A 13533-nucleotide genomic window follows, 5' to 3' on the forward strand; every position below is an offset into this window, starting at 1 on the left:
AATCCCCCGCCCCTTTCCCAGAGCTAGGCACACCCCAGCCCCCAACCCAGTCATCCTCCCTTTCCCCAGAGCCAGGCACCCCCAATCCAATTCCCTCGGCCCCCCCCAACCTAATTCTCGAGTCCCAGAGGTGGAGCTGCCACTACAGCTACATACGTCTCCCTCCAGGTGCTGGGGCGCATGTGCTGAACTCCCGGCCTTGAGATGTGCTGGCTGGGACGCCATGCTCATCTCCCCCAACCGACCCCAATCCCCCTTCCTTCCCTCCCCTTCCCTGCTCTCTCCTCCCCTCCCCTCCCCCAGACTAGAGCCAGGCACCCTCTTCCCCTCCCCCCCATCCCACTCTAACCTAATTCTCGGGTCCCGGAGCCACCGCCACTACAGTTGCGCATCTCCCTCCAGGCGCTGGGGTGTGTGTGCTGAGTGTCCGTCATGCCGTGCGCACCCCTTTCCCCTTCCCCAGAGCCAGACACCTTCCCTTCCTGCTCTAATCCAATCTCTCTTCCCCCACTAACCTTATGCCCAGAGCCGCTGCCGCTGCCTGCACTCAGCAGCCAGCTGCTAGCACGTGCAGGCTGGGACCTGAGTGTGACCTGGCCAGCATGTGCAGGATATGACACAGTGCGCTGGAGGCTGTGAGTGGAATGGCACAGGCCGTGAGCACGCATGTGCCTTACAGCAGCCCGGCCGTGAGAGCGGCTGACCTGAGTGGTTCTGGGTTCTGTCCCGGTTCCGTCAGGAGCCGTAATTTTTTTCTTCACGAGCCGCATACAGCTCGCGAGCCACAGGTTGGCCACCCCTGCTATAGTCCTTTTTACGTGTGGTGAATGTTTGAACTTCCACGCTGCGGCTAACAGAAGTGCAGCTGTGCCAATATTAACAATGTTGGGATCCCTAGTGTGGATGGGGTTAAGGCTGTTGAGGTGACTTTTAACACCATTTTTAGTTGGATCCCCGAAGGAGACATGAGGCTTTTAAAAAACAAAAAGCAATTAAAACTGTATCTGTGCTAGGATTCCCAGTGTTGCTAGTACTAGGGCAGCTAGATCAGTGTTATCTAGGGTAGAATTACTTTGGTACAAATTTGCTAGTGTGTGGACTGTGTGGCGTAGGGTTACTATATTTGAACTTTCAAAAATGAGGACACACCTGAGAGGGAGTGTATCTGTGTCTACCAGCTCATGTTGTATATTATATCAGTGTTTCTCAACCTTTTTATATAAAGTATCCCTTTATATATAATATTTTTTTTAAAGTACCCCCAGTGCCTCCACTTTTCAGACACATTTTTTTCCTACCATTGCAACACATTTGTTTAAACAACTTAATCGTATCTGGGTGGGTGATTAAATTTTTGGGTGTAAAAAGTACAAAAATAATAAAGTGCTGTAAAACTTAAAAATTCAGTTTTCCTCCAAACTTCAGTTGTTGGCATACCCTCCCAGACTTCTCTCGAGTACCCCTAAGGGTACTTGTACCACTGGTTGAGAAACATAGTACTATATAACACATTGATACAACATGAGCTGGTAGGTGTTGATACAGATACACTCCCTCTCAGTTGTGTCCTCTTTTTTGAAAGTTCATATATGGTAACCCTCAGGAGCCCTCTCAGCCCCTTCACATTTTAGAAGAAATGCAGAAGAACTTCTCCTGAGCTTCTCTTGTCCCTACAGATTTGCAGTATGATAGCTGACTGGACTTTTCACTGAGTTAACCATGGATGCATCTCCTATGAATCCTTTCTAGATAAGCACCTTATGAGCTCTGTAGAAATATCTATTGCCTGTGTTAATATGGGCTTATCCAAGGCTTAGAACACTGTCCAATCATAACCAGTTTCATCCATAGTCAGCAAAGGCCCTGCTTCTCAGTGAGGGCAATTTCCATTCAAGTTTGTGTTCAAAGCTTCAGCCATTTTTTTTTCTGCAGGGATGTTTGAATTGAAAGTCACAAGAATTTTTTGTTTTTAGTAAGGGGAAAAGTATAATCTTGTGCTCAAAAATAGTTGAACTGCTTTCCCTCTTTTTTTTTTTTTTTAATCACCCTTGGGCAGACATCAAGCGTAGAAAATTTTAGCCTGAAGGCAGAATGTTTCAGAGAAAGCGCAGCGAACGGAAGAAGAAAAGGGAGTGGAGAACCATAAAAAATTTCCAGTCCTTCTGCAGACCCATGCACTGTTTTCTTCTGTGCCAGTGTTTGGTACACTCACCAGAATGCTTTGTAATTGAAATTCCTGCCAGTTTTGGCAACCATAATTCATGGATAAACTTGTTAGAAATAACCCAGCTATTTCCCCCCAACTTACTTTTTGTTTTCCTTCTCTTTGCAAAGTGAGAAGAAAGTAGGTAGAATTCTTTCCATCGGTAGAATTATTGGTCACACATGCAAGCCTCTCATTTAGAAGCAACATGGCCCCAGCAGAGTGTCCCTAGGAATGTATGCTTTTGGTATGTGTACATCCTCCAAGTGGTGGTGGTAATTAATAAAGGACATTTTCCTTTGGAATTGATGCTGAATCAGTTCTCCTCTGTAATATTACATGTTGGGCTGCTTGTGGTGCTGTTTCAAATGAGCTATAAATCTAAAGTGCTGGCCATTCAGTATAGAAGGACTCTGAGACATGTTTTAAAGGGTAAGGATGTTTACTGGGGTGTCCTGGCCACATTCTAGTTTGGGAAATTTAAATTCTGCAAACCTGAATTCCTATGTAGTGCCAGGTGGATGCAGTATTCTTTATTTCCTGGCTAAACTGTTCTATAGGAAGAGGCTGGTGGTGTTTGTGCTGTTAAATAGCTGTTTCATTTCACCCTAGAGTAAGCCTGTTAAATATCGGTTAATTGACTACTCGAATAATTGATGGAATTTCATCGACAAGTTGACAGGCACTTCTGCATTCCTCAAAGGAGGAATTCAGAACTCCGCGTGTAGCCCAGGGCCAGTGGGAAGTCCTGCTGACTCCAGGCTGCATGCAGTGCACCAGCTTTGAAATATACAAGAGTCCCCAGCAGGGGCTCTTGTGCATTTCAAATCAGCAGCACAACATGGAGCCCAGGGTAGGTGGGGGGGCTCCATGCTGCACTGCCGATTAGAAATGCCACATGGAGCCGGGGTCAGCTCAGGACTCCCCTGCTGACCCTAGGCTCCACAGCGGAGGCGGAATTCAAAGGGCAGTGCAGCACAGCTGAGCCGCCAGGGATCAGCTGTGCGGTGCTGCTCTTTGAATGCTGCCTCAGCATTTCAAAGGGACAGCCCTGCACAACTGAGCCTGGGCTCAGCTGTGTGGTGCTGCCCCTTTGAAGTACCCTCTCCCGCCCTCTTTGCTGCCTCTGTCTGATAGAGGCAGCAGGCGGGGGGGAAGCTTTTGCTTATCGGATAGTCGACTAGTCCTTAACATCCTTTACCCTAGATGTGGCTGTGAGTGATCCTTATGTCTTTACCTAACCATCTCAGAGAGTGCTATGAGTGCTTAGAAAGCATTCTAAGATCACATGTGAAAAACATGGTGTGAATGCAGAAAATTCTTACCTTTGCGTCCATACAGTTGAGATTAATCTCTGCCTTTTTTGTATTTTTCCCCTTTGGGTTTGACAGGGCTCAGTTTGAAGGAGGCTCTTTAGAAACCCTGGTGGAACCACTTTCCCAAAGGCACAATGATAGTGGTGACTGGAGTCATGTCAGCGCCCGAGTTGGGTTCCACTGCCACTACCCCTGTTGCAGCCCCCAACTTCTCCTGGATGCCTGACGATGGCAGCCCCACGGCTATGGAGCAGCCAATATTCCTAATGACCACTGCGGCTCAGGCCATCTCAGGTTTCTTTGTGTGGACAGCTTTGCTCATCACCTGCCATCAGGTAAGACTCTCTTGGTGTTTGATCCCTGTAACACTGTCCACCCAGTTTTTGGGGGGAGAGGGTAAAGATACATGGAGTGAGGGATGTCTCTGCCCTTTTGGCAGGATGGGGGTAGCTCCAGAGTGGTGCCAAATCTCTGTTTTTGGGGTTTGTTAGTGACCAGAGCAGGAATGATTCTGTTTCAGCTTAGCTCTCCCCTTCTACTTTGAGTTACTGTGTGAGATAATCATTCCCCACCTTTCCCCCTACCAAGATGAAAAATATTTTAGCCTATAACTCAATAAATGGAACTAGTGCTTAGTACTGTATTAGGCAAATGTTTAAGCGGAGAGAGAATCTTTAGCTTCAGGTGAAGTGGTAGAAGGGCTGTATGAGAGTTGTGGAGGTGCCTACACCTTGTTGCTTAGCGATCTGCTCGGTTCCCTGAGAACATGCTGATGCATAGGGAGGAAGCAGCAGGAGAAACAGAACTCCATCTTTCTGAAGAGGTGCAATATTTTGTGTGTGTATGGGGAAAAAAAGAAACATGCAAGTTTGAGGTTTGGTGACTATGGCACAATTCTGCATAGTATCGCAGTAGCCAGGGAGCTGCCTACACACGTCTCCTATTTCTCTTTGTCTTCAGGCTTGTAATAATTAAACTTCCTCTAGCTATAAATAGAGCCCTGCATGGATATAACATTTGTATCTGCACCCATATCTGCAAAAACGAGCCACAGATATTCACATCTGCGGATGCGGATACCTGTGGATTTGCAGGGCTCTAGCTATGAGCCCCAGGGCATTGACAGGTGAGGAGAGGGGAGGGTATTATAAAGGATGTGGAGGATCAAGGATCTTTCTGTCAGGCTCTCAGTTGCAGTGGCACAAGCGGATTGTCGTACTGGGTAAGGCCATTGGCCCATTCAGTCTGGTATCTCATAGCTGCAGCTAGTGGCTGTTGTCACAGTTACTGCACTAGCTGAAAATCTGTCGCCCTTTTTGGTCTCTAAGTGCACCCCGTCAGATCTTAGACCTCATGCCTCATCTCTGTCAGGGAGGAATTCTGCAACTCTCCCACTCAGACCAAAGGTTCTCTCTACCATTATTGCCTAGCAGATCTGATTTGAGTTCTGGCATCTGCAGTTCTTCACTTGGGAAGTCTGTGACCAGTCAACTTGTTAAACCAATCATATGGTTTAAACTCTTTTTTTTCTGTTAAAAATAGAGAACACGGATTTATACTGGGGTGGGGAACCTGAGGCCTGGGGGCCAGATATGGCCCCTGGCTTGCTTGCATCTGGCCCCAGAGGCTCAGGGCCCCTCCCAGCATTGGAGAGCCCACATTGGTGCTCTACCCCCCACCGCTGCACCACCAAGGGGCTGGAGTGCATACAGTCTAGCCTGGGCCCCTGTAGGCTCTGGTGTGTGGGAAAAAAATGTGAGGAGTGCCTTTCTCCTCAGTCCAGGCCATATCAGTAAGGGTGGCTTTTTGTGTATGTGTGGCCCCTGGCTAACTTTTTTTTTCCCCCCTGTGGATCAACGGCCCCTGACCCAAAAAGGTTCCCCATCCTTGATTTATACATTAACAGTCTGCAAGTATCTCTTATCTACTGGCCTGTCACCCCCTGAGAGCCACCCAGGCAGGCCTAGCTTCTTCAGACACTAACAGTAGGGTATCAGGCATCTGAGTCTGTTTTCCCTGTACAACTCCCTCCTCTCCCAAGAGTGTTCCTTTTTTAAACCTGCCAGAGTCCTGTTAGTCAGCTGTGTTAGCAGACCTTTGTTAGCCAAAATCTTCAAAGCTAGTAGCCTTGGCATTGCCCCTCAACAGCGCTTGTGGAGAGATGGCTTATCCCAAACTGCTCTTTGCCTGCCTGCCTGATTTTCCTGATCGCTTCTAGTGTGTTAAACCAATATAGTCATACAGGAAACACCCCAATTGCCAGACCAGCGTATAGTATTTGAGTTATGGCAGAGCTGCTCCGAACCCATCACACCTGTTTCAGAGGAATCTGAACTCCCACCTCCCGTTCAGTAGTAATACTCAACTTGGCCTTTTGAGTAGTGCTCTCAGTGGGGGTGGTGACATGTGACAGCACCCTGTTTTGCCTCTGGATGGCGCCACCGCCTGTGAGATCTGATAATTAGGTCGGTCAGGCTGATGCCCCTTTCAGCAGTTACACCCCATCATTTTCTCCTCTGCAGCTCCTTTCTCACTCTCAGAAGCCACTGCTGCCCTCTCCCTGGCGCAGCCCCCTGGCCAGTAGGTCACTGTTGCAGTGCCCCTCCCAGAGAAGAATGAGTCAAGGTTCCTGCTCTCCAGCACCCTTCTGCTTCACTGCCTCTCAGTGCCACAACCCCATCCCGCCCTCTGCTCCCATTTGGGCTCAGAGATCCTTTATGCAGCAGGCAAGGCCCATTCCCTGTCCCTTGCTGCCTTTTTGTGAGCTACTTCCATACCTCCTTGCACCTCCCCACTTCTCTGGGTTTGCCAGTTTCTTCACTCTCCCCCTCCCAGGGAGTAACTGTAGGCAACTTATCTCTGTAGCATCTCAAACAAATCTCCCTGGAGTGACCATATCCTTCTCCCTACTGCCCCATCTTTTTCCATTTGCCTGTCTTTTATAGAAGCCCTTCCTTTCTCTCATATGTGAGCATCTCTCTAATTAGCTTCCTCCAGCCTAAAGCTTCCCCCCTTTGCAGCTTCATTAGCTGATTGGGCTCATCTGATCCAACACTGCTTTTGCAGGGCCATTGTGGGATGCACACCCCATCACTTGGCAGGATATGCAGGTGATTGTGCCAGAAGTTAGGAGGCTTAATTACCCTCTTTTCTTATCTGGCCATTTTGTAGTTATGACAGCTATTAGTTCATTAAACGATCAGCTGTTTGTTTTAAATCATCCAGGCTGCAGTGCCTGCCTTGATGGCCTTCCCTGCCAGTGAATTCCACAAGCTGATTTCCGCTACGGAAAGGAGTAGCAGGAAATGTTTGTTTTGCTTTTTCTCTCTTTCTTCTGGGGCAACGCCTGGCCACCCTATGTCATCCGGATTCTCTGGGTGCCAGAGCAAGTCCAATCCAACATCCCCTTCTCTAGTGTAGTTATCATGTGGACTGTAACACAAAATGGGAAGCACATGCTCTGAAATTTATCAGGCTGTGTTTAGTACTGGTGTGGAGTTTAGATTCCAGAGAACTGAGTTGGAAAATGACAGCATATTGTAAAGGCAAATAGTCTAGGGAGGTCTGAAAAGAGATCCGTCACTGATGAATAAGATAACACTTGTAATGCCTCTAGCTTTGGTAAGAATACGTGCTATCGACCTTCCTGCTTCAGGGTGCACATTGAACAACTGCTGAGAGTAGGAAAAAGTTCTTCCCCTGGTATAGCACTGCAGGTGTTGGAGACAGAGGACTGGATTAAATGTGCCTTTGATCTGTCAGATGGCATTCCCTACCTGATGTGATCTTGTGCACACAGTGAAAGGCTCCAGTGAGATCCCTCTCAGCGTTAGAGGGAAACCTGGAGTCGCTTGACTTGTGATGCTTAGTATGCTTGGGGGTGGGAGGGTATTTTATATTCCCATAGCACCAAGGAGCCTCAGCCACGGAGCAGAATCCTCTTGTGCCAAGCACTGTGCAAGCAGAGAACAAACAGATGGTCCCTGCCCCAAGGAGCTTGCATTCTAAGTATAAGATAAAATCCAGTAGATGGGTAAAGGCAGGGGAATACAAGAAACCATGAGACCAGATTGGCCAGTATGACAGGCAGTTGTCTCAGCATACCAGCTGCCTCGCTGCCAGGATTTTTGTAGACCTCTCAGCCGAGGAGAGGTTTTTTTTGAGGGTGGATTTGAAGATGGATAATGAGGCAGCTTCCTCCCAGTGTGTGGGCCAGCTTGGGAGAAAGCATGAAGATGCTTGTTTCAACACTCAACAAGAGGGAATTGGAGACGAGCAGTATGAGCTGGCGAAATCAGCTATTGCCTCTAGATAGTGAATAAGAGATCAGGTGGTAAAGAGCCTTGAAAGTGACTATAAATAGCGTATGTTTGATAGGAAGGAGGGGGCCAGTAGAGGGATTGAAGGAGAAGGGGCAATGTAGTCCAAGTGACGAGCTAGAAGAATGATCTTTCTAACAGTGTTCTGAATGACTGAACAGGGGAAGAGGGGAACAGGAGAAGGTATTTGTCAGGCCCGAGTAAAGGATGTTGCAGTCATTGAGACAATGAGAACAGGGAAGAGATTTAGCTATGTGGACAGATAGGAAAGTCTGTATCTGAGATGTGATGCAGAAAGAATCTGCAAGATTTAGATACAGCCTGGCTATGAGGATGTTGACAGAGGCCTGAGTCATAGGCAACAGCTACCCATGTTATACAGTGATGGGCAGGATGATGGTGGTGTTCACAGTCATGCAAAAAGGAGGTAGCCAAGAGCTGTCTCCTAGCCATACTGAGTTTGAATTAGCAGTTAGACATCCATGAGGAGAGGTCGGAGAGACAGGTCTAACTTCTAGATTGGACAGGAGAAGACAAGTCTGAGCTAGAAATCTATGAATTGTCATCAGTGATGGGCAACCTGTGACCTGCAGACCCCTCTCTGTCTCCTCCCACCCGCATCACTGGGGCACTGGAGCCCCACACTTCCTACACCTCCTTCTAGCTCCCAGCCTTTTTGGAGCACCATGAATCCACTGATTTGTGCTCTGTCCCCCACTCCTCTCCCTTCCTCCCTGAGCAGATCAGCTGTTCGGGGCTGTTCAAGCTCTGGGAGGGTGTGGGAGGAGCAGGGACAGAGGACAAATCAGTGAGTTCATGGTGCTCCAAAAGTGTTGGGAGGGAGGGGGAGTGGTAGGAAGTGCAGGGCTCTTCCCCAGTGCGCAAAAGGTGCGGAGGAGGGGGGAGGGCACCAGACAGGGACGCTGCAGGTGGAACCCTAGTAGGCCACAGGCTGCTGTGACCCACTAAGATGGAGTGCCACTCACTCTTTTTCGTTGCTCATCACTGAGCTACATGGAGAAGGTTCAGTTTGAGTTTGCAGGGAGAAGATGTGGGAATCAAGGACGAGCTCCTTGAAAACCCCTGCAGAAAGTTGAAAGGGGGATGATGAAGAGGAACCTGTGAACAAGCAGTAAGAGAGGGACAGGACAGTTGCAGGAGCCAGGACAGGACAGTTGCAGGAGCCAGGACAGGACAGTTGCAGGAGCCAATGGAGGGTCAGAATTTCAAGAGAGTGTGGCTGACTGTGTTAAAGCTGCCTGACAGGTCAAGGAGAATAAGGAAGGAATATGGTTCTGAGCTTTGGCTAGGAAGAGTTTATTAAAGACTGTGAGATCAGTTTTAGTTGCATGCAAGGGATGGGAACCAGATTGGAGAGGCTGTAATATGGAATGGGAGAAACGGAATTTGAAGGATTAAAGCTGGATTGTAAGGAAAAACTACATGCAAAAGACCTTGTTCTAGAGCAGGGGTGGGCAATAATTTTTATTGGGGGTTACTTCAGAAATTTTTGAAGTGGTCCTGGGCCATCCTGGAAGAGGCGGGGGGAGGGAGGTCTCAGGCAGAGAGGCAGTGTCAGGACACTTCCTTGCTTCCCTGCCTGCAGACCCTGATTGGTCTGTGGGTGGGGAAGCGCATGAAGTCTTTGCCCCTCCCCCCTGAGAGAATCGCTGTTCTGTACAGCTGGTGGTTCCCTCTAGGCGCCCATGTCCCTGGTGGTGGGAGGAGACTTCATGTGCTCCCCTCACCCCCAAGCCCTGATTAACCTGGGGGCGGGGGAAGCGCCTGAAGTCTTCTCCCACCCTGCAAGGGGCTTGGCACTAGAGTCAACTGCCAGCTGCTGCTCAGCTGGCGGGTGACTAAGTGTGGCACTCTTTTGCAGGGCAGGGGCAGACTTGATTGGCCTGGGGGTGGAGGGAGTGTGAAATCTCTCACTCCCTGCCCTCCAGCGCGCAACACTTACTGTCAACCACCAGGTCCTCCATCACTAGGCCCTGATTGACCGTCAGTATGTGCTGTTAGGCTTTTTTTCTTTACCCAGGCCATGTTTCCCTACTAGGTGTTCATTTTGGTAAAGGTGAACTTGGTTAGAAAACAGAGATGCTGGGGGAGAATTTTTTTAGGTGTGTGACTTAGTTTAATTTTGAAATGACTAATGAACTCCCTGACCGTTGGAGAAAGTGGATGGGATTGTGACATGGTATCTGTCTAAGCCAATTATTCTGAGTGACTAAAAATTTTCAGTTCTATTGGTTATCAACTGCACAAGTTTTATGACTTTATGGTTCTGTGCAAAGTCCAGTTTCAGAGCTATGAAATGCCAGCCTCTTGCCCACCTACCAGAGCAGTACATGTAATGGCTGCGCTGTCAAAATAGTAATACAACTTACCAGCGAGTAGTGGAGTTTGGCACTTATCCATCTACTTACAACATTTGTGAAGGAACTTTCTGGTGTTTTTTCATGACAGTCGTGAGAAAGCGTATAAAACTGCTCAGAGATCAAGATGTCACTTTAACAATAACAACAACCTGATATGCTCATCCTATATGATTGAGGCCTTGAAAACATGAGACCGCACTTGGTGGTAATTAGCAAAAAATAATAAATGAATTTTCAGTCCTGTCTCATTAGAAATTGTACTTTAACCCCCAGCTCACTTCACACAGGCCACTGTGAGTGGCCATATGAAAGTAACCATTTTTTTTCCTGTCATCTTAAGACTGCATTAGATCACCTGCTCCAAAGAGGAATCTGTATTTTGGTCTCAGTCCCCCTTGGCTGTCCCAATCACTGATCCTGTTCTGCTTCTTCTTCCATTCAGATTTACATGCACCTGCGCTGTTACAGCTGCCCCAATGAGCAGCGCTACATTGTCCGGATCCTCTTCATTGTGCCCATTTATGCCTTCGATTCCTGGCTCAGCCTCCTTTTCTTCACCAATGACCAGTACTATGTTTACTTCGGCACTGTGCGGGACTGTTATGAAGGTATGGAGGGGCCATATAGGGGATGGCAAAGCATGGGGGTTTTCTGTTACAGGCTGGAGCGTGGGGAGGGCCTACCTCTGTTCCATGGCTATAATTTGTATTGATATCAAACTAGATCTGTTGTTTGAGGCCTGGCTTAGTAACTAGGGAGCAATGTCTTCTGTCTTCCTGGCTGCTGTGGGAGTAGCAGGGTGTATATACTGGACTTCCCCTAGGATATAACTTAGAAAGACACACAAGCTTCTGAAGAGATTTTCTCACATGACAGGCTTGTGTTCATTCTTTCTAAGGAGGTGTAAAACTGAAGCACTGAATGCTTATCCTTGTTAAAGATCCAAAAGAATAGGGTGTTAGCCCTGGGGACCCGAGCAGACTTCAGGCTGGCCATTTATATTTTGTCCCTAAATCCCAATTGCAGTTTTTGTTAGCAATGTTACTCTCTCTTCCCATCCTGTGACTGTTTGCACGGTGTCCCTGGTAGGGATGTGAACGATTAGTTGACTATCTGATAAGCAAATGCTTATTGGATAGTTGACATGCTAGTTGACTAGTTGCTTCCCTCCCACCTTGCTACCTCTACCTGAAGGAGGCAGCAAGGAGGGGAGAAGGGGCGGTGCTTCAAAGCAGCAGTGCCATGTGGAGCCCGAGTTCTGTCGCTTTGAAACACTGTGTGCAGCCCAGGGCCAGCTGGGGACTCCGCCACTGACCCCTGGCTCCATGCAGCACTGCCGCTTTGAAATGCCACATGGAGCCTGACACTGGGCTCCCTGCAGCGTTTCAAAGCAGCAGCACCACATGGAGCCCAGGGTCAGCTGGGGACTGAGAGCCCCCAGCTGACCCTGGGCTCCACGAGGATTGCCGCTTTGAAATGCCTTAGGGAGCACGGGGCCAGTGGGAGCCTGCTTGAGTCCCTTGCTGGTCCTGTGCTCCTCACAGCACTTTCACCTTTGAAGTGTAGCAACAGCCCTACAGTATTGCTACACTTTGAAGGCGGAAGCACCCTTATCAACTAATCGAATAGTCAATGCAATTTGCATCGACTATTCAATTTAGCCAGTTAATTGAAATTTTACATCCCCAAGTCCCTAGCACCGAAACTGCTACATTGCACTGTGGTAGCCACTAAGATTCAGTGGTGCTTTGGGATTCTATGGTCAGAAAGAATCAATATTGATTATTTATTATACTCTTTTAAGGATGTGACCCATCTATCTAGCAAAGGGAAAGATGCCTTGGGGCACATGAAAGTCTCTAAAATAAAGAGTTCACCTAAAATTTGTCCCTTCACCCTGTTCAGAAAAGAAGCCTTCTCCCCTCACCAACAGCACCCTAAGAGAGGCTGTACTCTCTGGCAGACAGTCCTGTTGGACTATAATTATTGTGCTGTTGGTGTGTGCGTGTGCACAATGACTAACCTGTATCTTATTTGTAGTGTTTGTTGTTAATGAGCTCTGTCTTGCAGGCAGAGAGGCCCGGGGATGAATCAAAAAGAAGTTAATCTGCTCAAGGGACCAGTAACAATGCACTGATGTAAAAACAGATGGCAAACTCTTGTACAATCCAGAAGCCATTTTTTCTCTTTCCACCCCCCCACTCTGGTTGTGTTTGTGTGCAAAGGCCTAGCAGAAAGCCTGCTGCTCTGAGAAACTCTTCTCCTAGCAACGGCTATTATCCCCTTTGCCTTGCCTAGGGAGTTTGCAAACATCAAAACATCTGCTCCAGGGGTCAGCTTGCTGCATTCAAAAGTTCAGTCACTTGACTTGCTGCTTGTGTTGTGTGTTGGGACATCACCTGCCCCCTTGTGTTTTCTGCACACTTTCAGAACTATGCCTAGTTAAAGCAGGAGATTGGAGATTTCAGGAGGGATCTTTCTCACTTTCAGAGGAGAGTTTTACTCTTGTGGAATAGATCCATTTGAAAACAATTAAAATAGTGACACACAAAAAAATCCATCACTAAACTTGAAATCTGTGTTGTACCAATCACGGGTGGCTCTCTGTGCTGTATCTTTTGGCAAGTGGAGTATATTTTGTTTTATCTTTTCTTTTATCCTGATTCCGTGCATACAAATTTGTGTTCTTATGTATGGAAAAGTAAAGCATTTGATACAGTCTCACATGACCTTCTTACTAATAAGCTAGGAAAATACGACCTAGATGGGGCTACTGTAAGGTGGGTGCATAACTGGCTGGATAACCTTTCTCAGAGAGTAGTTATTAATGGTTCACAGTCCTGTTGGAGGGGCATAACAAGTGGGATTCTTCAGGGGTCTGTTTCGGGACCAGTTCTGTTCAATATCTTGATCAATGATTTAGAAATTGGCATAGAGAGTATGCTTATTAAGTTTGCAGATGATACCAAGCTGGGCGGGGTTGCAAGTGCTTTGGAGGATAGAGTCATAATTCAAAATGATCTGGACAAACTGAAGAAATCGTCTGAGGTAAATAGGATGAAGTTTACTAAGGACAAAAATACTCCACTTAGGAAGGAACAATCAGTTTCACACATACAGACTGGGAAGCGACTGCTTAGGAAGGAATACTGCAGAAAGGGATCTAGGCTCATAGTCGACCAGAAGCTAAATATGAGTTAACAGTGTGACACTGTTGCAAAATAAGCAAACATGATTCTGGGATGCATTAACAGGAGTGTGGTGAACAAGATATGAGAAGTCATTCCTCCGCTCTACTCTGCACTGATTAGGTC

At 47.6% G+C, this 13533-nt stretch overlaps 1 protein-coding gene across 6 annotated transcripts in view; it reads left to right on the forward strand.

The window, feature by feature from the left end:
* TMEM184B (transmembrane protein 184B) overlaps positions 1 to 13533 on the forward strand; it is a 56357-nt gene that overhangs the window by 27928 nt on the left and 14896 nt on the right. For all 6 annotated transcript variants that reach the window (XM_075936997.2, XM_075936980.2, XM_075936973.2 and 3 more), the window contains 2 exons: positions 3595 to 3854; positions 10662 to 10827. In XM_075936997.2, coding sequence (XP_075793112.1) covers positions 3654 to 3854; positions 10662 to 10827 — 367 coding nt within the window. In that variant the 5' untranslated portion in view covers positions 3595 to 3653. The remainder of the gene's footprint in view (positions 1 to 3594; positions 3855 to 10661; positions 10828 to 13533) is intronic.

The sequence above is a fragment of the Pelodiscus sinensis genome, chromosome 1, assembly GCF_052426305.1.
Source record: "Pelodiscus sinensis isolate ZL-2025 chromosome 1, ASM5242630v1, whole genome shotgun sequence".
Lineage (NCBI taxonomy): Eukaryota > Metazoa > Chordata > Testudines > Trionychidae > Pelodiscus > Pelodiscus sinensis.